Here is a 6,000-nt window from a genome sequence, read left to right as displayed (position 1 = left end):
GAGAGAGAGAGAGAGAGAGAGAGAGAGAGAGAGAGAGAGAGAGAGAGACTCTCCCCCCAGTAACCTCTGGTTGGGGACAGGAATGTCTGGTGTTCTCAGCTTGCCTCTCCCAGTGAGGAACTGCCACTCCATGAGCAAACCGGGGTGAGGGCAGTGGGGACCCAGTATATTCAGCCTGTTGAGAGCAGGTAGCATATTTGGAGCGAGGCCTGCCTGAGAGTGGAGGCTAGGTGGAAGAAGGGAGCCTCTGACTTCTTGCCAGCAATATTCTGGAAGTTCGCATCTGCAACAAAGAGCTAAAGGATATGAGAAAAACTGGCCACCTACACTTTCTGTAGAGACACTGTAGCCCTTGACTGGAAGTTAGAGGGGAAGGTAACCCCATCTTCTAGGTCACGCTCAGATGAACTGAAGCTTCTGTCACGTTGATCTGGGGGCAAGGGGAGGCAGAGAGCATGTCATGGCTCAAGTGATAGAGACAGTTCTTACTGGGATTTAGTAGCCTTTCTTGAATCTTTTTTTTTTTTTTTCTGACTTGATGTATTACCTTAGGACTGTCTTCAGATACCTTAAATCTTTTTTAAAACATTTGTTTATTTTGAGACAGAGAGAGAGAATGAGCAGGGGAGGGACAGGGAGAGAGAGAATCCCGAGCAGGCTCCACACTGTCAGCGCAGACGCAGGCTTGACCCCACAAACCGTGAGATCACGACCTGAGCCGAAATCAGGAGTAAGACACTTAACAGTAACAGACGCCCCTAAATATTTTTTTTCCTAAGATAATTTTCACTAGTTAGGGTTTTTCTGCTGGCGATGGTTCCATGGAGCTCCTTATGCTGCCATTCCAAAAGTGATCATATCCACTCAATTTTCTTAAGGTTAGAGGTTGTCAGTAAAATAACACTAATATATAGACGAATCATTAACTTTACCTGTATATTTGAAATTTTACTGATTACTAACAATTAGGCACTGGGGTACATATCAGTCACATAAGTAAATAAATTCAGACTTTTGTGGTTTCTGAATTTTAATACCTATTTTTATATTAAAATGGAACTTTAGATCTTTATTTTTTATCACATATTTGAAATCATTAAAGTTCTCTTAAAATTATTTTTAGGTTATTACAAATATTAATTTTATAAATGAAGTCTTTGGATTTCAGTTCTGGGAATGAATACTTAATTAAAACTTGAGAAATTCTTATTTAACTCTATCTTTTTCTTAAACAGATGCACACTACCACCACTATCATCGACAGAAATCTGCTAATCCAAACAGCTGGAACTGATTTATATTTAAGCAAGCTGATATTACTATGTGAAAACTAGATATCTTCTCCATGGCATTTATTTTGACACTCAAAATCAAATTATTAATATAGATGTGTGATCTTTAAAAAAAACAAAGAGTATCATCTAGGCAATTCTATATCATGACTTCTTTTCTACCTATAATAAGATGTTTTAATTTCACTGGATATAAAAAAGACTTAGGTAAGGACCCGAACATCTACAACATCAGCATGTGAGGTGATCAAAGAGTAATCAAGACACTTCAAACTGACTTCAAAACATTTAATTATTTCTTCAGTACTTTTAACAGAAAAGTATCACGTAAAATGTTGTTTCCAAACACCGTGGGACGGCTTCAGCATGAATGTGACCCCTAGGTTAAGAATCTGTGTCTGTACCTGTCCTTGTGCTAGCAGATAGGACCAAAACAAACAGTCCACGCACTCACTTGAGAACTCTTACTCTCCCACCCAATCCCACATAAGAAAAAAAGTTAACCTGATTCTAAACTTACGACATTTGATAAAAAAAAATGAACATGGCTTGGATTTTGGCAGAATTCAGCTAACAACAGAGAATTCGGCTAAAGTATGCTGAGTTAGAGCACTTAAAACAAGAACATTAGACGCTTTGATTTTTCAACTTACCTGATATAAATAGTCTTCAAATACAAAATAATAATCATCATTGCTTGCTGTCAACTTCACATCCTATAATTAAAGGTAGAGAGTCCTGAAAAGAACCTAAAGGTATAGGTCTATAGTACTATGATATAAATGCAATATCTAGAAACAATACTGCAATGATCTTACTTATGTATGATTATAAATGTCTCAATCAGATTTCATCATTGCTATAAATATACTTTATATGTACTTTATAAGTAATTTATACTTATATAAGTATACTTTATATACTTTATACATATACTAATATATGTGACACATTATTACACCTCAAATTGCTTACAACGTTTTAGGTTCCATTAGTAATTCCTTATTATTTATTTCAATATTTATCTTCTTTAAATCTAATATTTAATCTTATTTAAATCTAGTATTTAAGTGTCTTAACGTTGGAAAAACAGATACAATCATAACATCCAGAAGTAATCATAACAATCTGGCCCGAAATTAGTTCCCAAATCATCCTCTACTGTTCAAGTTTACATTCTTGACATTCCCTTGAAATACCAAACATCTTCCACCCCTTTGTGATTATTCATTTGCAAGTCATTGCATATTACCCACCAAACAAATGTTTATCTTCAAGAAGTCTATAGTCTTACCAGCAAGAATACACACACAGTAAAAATATGAGAACAGTTACAAAGAAATATTAAAGAAATCCAAGATAATATTGCTCAGTCTACAAATTTCAACCAGGCTGTTGAGCAAAGGATCCATTAAGGGAGGAGGAAATGGGTCATGGGTGCCTCTGGAAGGCGTGAATGCACTCTAAGTCTAGAAAAAGTTAATTATAAAGACACAAATTAAGAGGAAAGAAAGAGGCTAGTCTTCTAAGTCAGAAGACAACATGGGCAGAGGGGATGATATTGCCTCTAAGGGGGTGAGAATTAGTTCTCGGAAGCCAAAAAGTTTTACATATTATAATGGTTTATGGACCTCCAAAGCTTGTCTCTGTCCAACAAAATTTTATTCTTTGGTATTTAATTTTTTTATATTAGAGAAAAATTAACGTTTTCTCTTTAGGGAGTTGATGATGAAGAAAAGGTTGAGAAACACTGGTATAAACTGGTATAGTAAATGATGGAAAACTATAGAAGGTGTGGCTACCACACAACTTTTGTGGGAAAAAAAATATAGTCCAGAGAGAACCATTTAATAATTTAGCTTAGGGAAGGTTTGATGATGTTCCAAATTTAGTGCTGCCTTGTTCCATTCATTCCTTTAACCACTAACATAATCTTACTTTATTTTCAGATAGATTAAAAATTAGTGTTTGCCATATGAAACTGTCACGAAATTTCAAATAATTATCTTAAATGCCCATTCCCTTAAAAGCTGACTTTAATAACATTTGGAGTTGCTCCAACGAGATCGGCAAAGCTCAACACATACAAGTCAGAACAACCAGAGACAGGTATCTTCCTAAAAATATTCATGCTGTGGACAGTCAGGATTGATTCTACCAAAACTTACATCCATTTCTCAGATACAAACTGTTTACCTCTTTCTCACAACAGATTTTCTTTACTGATTCAAAATGAAACTCATGTTGGCAGCAAAGGGAATCCTCAGCTAGCGCTCCCTGATTTTCTGAACTTCTTCCCTTTTTGGGCTTCTTTCATTTGAATAGAAAAGAGGTTGAAAGGTCTTAAAGCCCAAAAGATCTCTAACGCTGTTGCTAAAATAATCCCCTGAGCTTGACTCTTTGACCTTAAACTTAACAATAGTACCTGTGATCCAAATCTACGTAAAACTTCTGAGAGAGTCAAGACTCTGCTTCCTGTAGAGAATAGTGATTTAAAAAGTATGGTTGTGAAGTCAGATCACCTCCATTCAAATCTTGGCTTTGCTACTTAATATGGGAATTTAATTAATGTCCCTAATCTTTCTTCACTTCCTTCATCTATAAAACAGTAAAATAACAGTACTTCCTATTTTGCTATAACGCGTGTCAACATGTGGCTGGTGGGTAAGGGAATGCTGTCTGTTACAACATGGAAATTGTGGTGGTTCACATGCAACTTTTCTTTTAACAGGGGAGCCAGGATGGCAAGTGTAGAATTACAGCCTTCAGCAAGAAAGGAAAAATGCCTTCAGCTCAGTTGCTGTACAGGCATGAGCCCTCATAATCGTATTTCCAGAAAATTCAAAACGAATGATTATACGAGGGGATCCCTCTGCAGAGAGCCATACCCCTGGCCCTGCACGTCCCTTAGCTGCTAGACTCCCTCTTGTGCCCACCTTAAGAGCAGCCCCGGGGCCCAGCACACCACTTCCATCTGCATTAGTTTAGCATTTCTACTTTATTATATTTGTACATTTTCAATAGCTTCTGTAGGAGCAGCCTGTCTGAGTTGTCTAATGCATCTTCCAAACTAGCAGTAATTGTTTTTGTTAGTACTCTGGTTACAGAGTTGCAAAATTACCTCAATCCTATTTTTCCCATAAGCTCTATTATCTTTAATGCATGATTTTCCAGAAAGTAAGGCTTTTTCCCCGGGGCCGGGGGGGAATGCATTTATCTATAAATGATACCTAAGTGCTGGTATCTGCTACTGTTAAGGGTAGTTTTTAGGATCCTAAACAATTTACATAAAGAGTTTGGAACACTGTAAGGCACATAGTAAACAGTCATTAAATGCTAGTAGCTACTATTTTTATTAACCTTGGTCACGTTCCACCCACAAAAATCTTCAGATACTCCATGTGTAACTTTCTCTCCCCCATTTCTGAGAGATGAACTAATATGCCCTCCTTCTCTATCTTACAAGTTCTAAATTAAAAATATACAAGTCTTTTAAATAGCCCAATTATTAATCCAGAATCAGTCATATCCTATATCATGCTTATACCATCAACATCTCAATCTTCAACTCGGTATCAGACGCTTGGACACAAAAACTCAGTGTATCCCTATCATGAACTTGAGATATGCTTAACCACATGTCTAGAAACTACAAAATATTAAAAATGAAAAATGACTTCAATACAAGAGAATAAACAAGTAGGCCCTAAAGAATCATGATAAATAAGATAAAAATATCAGTCTGATTTTGACTCTGAAAAATATAGTCTGATTTTCCTTTCAGTTGCATTTTTATTTGGTCTCTGTGGATAACTTGAATTTATAGGAATAAGAAATGTTATCATTCTTTTAATCAAAAAAATCAGAGTACCAGGAAAGTATCATGAGGACAACTTCAAAAGGAAAGAGGATAATATTTACTGGAGACTACAAATTTTGAAGGTGAACCTTAAATTTACAAGTACAATGACCACTTACAATTATTTTTCAAGGTTAATCTATATTATCATACAAAATACAGGCCCTGCATGTTCAAGACTCTCAGTAATTGTTAAATGGTATTTCTGAAATGAAAAAACTATACACTTTTACTTACTTTATAGATTAGACTATCCACCAAAAGGTCATGTTGTATCACATTGGTCTTGAGCTGCTCATAATATAAGATATCCTAGATTTAAAAGTAAAACAAACAAATAAAATTAAAGGCCAATCACATTTATAGAGTCAGCCTCAAATTTTAATAAGTAATAATCATTAACAGTATTATGAACTCTAAGAGGACTTTATTTCATTCACTACATTCTCCATGCCTAGCTAATGATAGACACTTAATAAATATACTTAATCCCATCACTTAGGATAAGATCTGAGCACCTGGTGGGTATTCAATCAATGTTTCCTAAATTAATTAGCTGTAATTTAACTTTAATAGCAAATATTTATTAATTACTAGGTGCCAGAAACTGTTTACCCACCATACATGAGTTAACTCATTTAATCCCATACCAACAAAATAAAATAGTTCAGTGATTATTATTCCAATTTTAAAAATTATTATTCCCATTCATATTTGAGAAACAGACCCAGAGAAAAAAGTAACTTGCTGTCCAAGGCCACAAAGGTAGTGAGATTTGATCCAAGGAAACCTGGCCCTAGAGCCTATTCAAAAACCCATAAGGACTACTCTGTACTGTTGTTCTAGTAC

General features: G+C 35.5%; 2 protein-coding genes across 7 annotated transcripts in view; one reads left to right on the top strand and one right to left on the bottom strand.

Moving 5' to 3' along the window:
• Positions 1–6,000, bottom strand: part of TBC1D19 (TBC1 domain family member 19) — a 146,737-nt gene that overhangs the window by 61,692 nt on the left and 79,045 nt on the right. For both annotated transcript variants that reach the window (XM_049631874.1, XM_049631875.1), the window contains 2 exons: positions 5,389–5,463; positions 1,946–2,008 (listed from right to left, as the gene is read on the bottom strand). In XM_049631874.1, coding sequence (XP_049487831.1) covers positions 1,946–2,008; positions 5,389–5,463 — 138 coding nt within the window. The remainder of the gene's footprint in view (positions 1–1,945; positions 2,009–5,388; positions 5,464–6,000) is intronic.
• Positions 1–6,000, top strand: part of LOC125923550 (small ubiquitin-related modifier 2-like) — a 46,157-nt gene that overhangs the window by 13,912 nt on the left and 26,245 nt on the right. Inside the window, exon 3 of one of the 5 annotated variants that reach the window (XR_007458077.1) lies at positions 1,236–1,375. The exons of the other annotated variants lie outside the window; for them this stretch is intronic. The gene's annotated coding sequence lies outside the window, so the exon portion shown is untranslated. Of the gene's footprint in view, positions 1–1,235; positions 1,376–6,000 lie in introns of those variants that run through there. 5 annotated transcript variants of the gene reach the window in all.

Source organism: Panthera uncia, chromosome B1 (genome assembly GCF_023721935.1).
Source record: "Panthera uncia isolate 11264 chromosome B1, Puncia_PCG_1.0, whole genome shotgun sequence".
In the NCBI taxonomy this organism is placed as follows: domain Eukaryota; kingdom Metazoa; phylum Chordata; class Mammalia; order Carnivora; family Felidae; genus Panthera; species Panthera uncia.
Note: the sequence above shows the minus strand (reverse complement) of the source record. Positions and strands in the feature narration are given on the sequence as shown.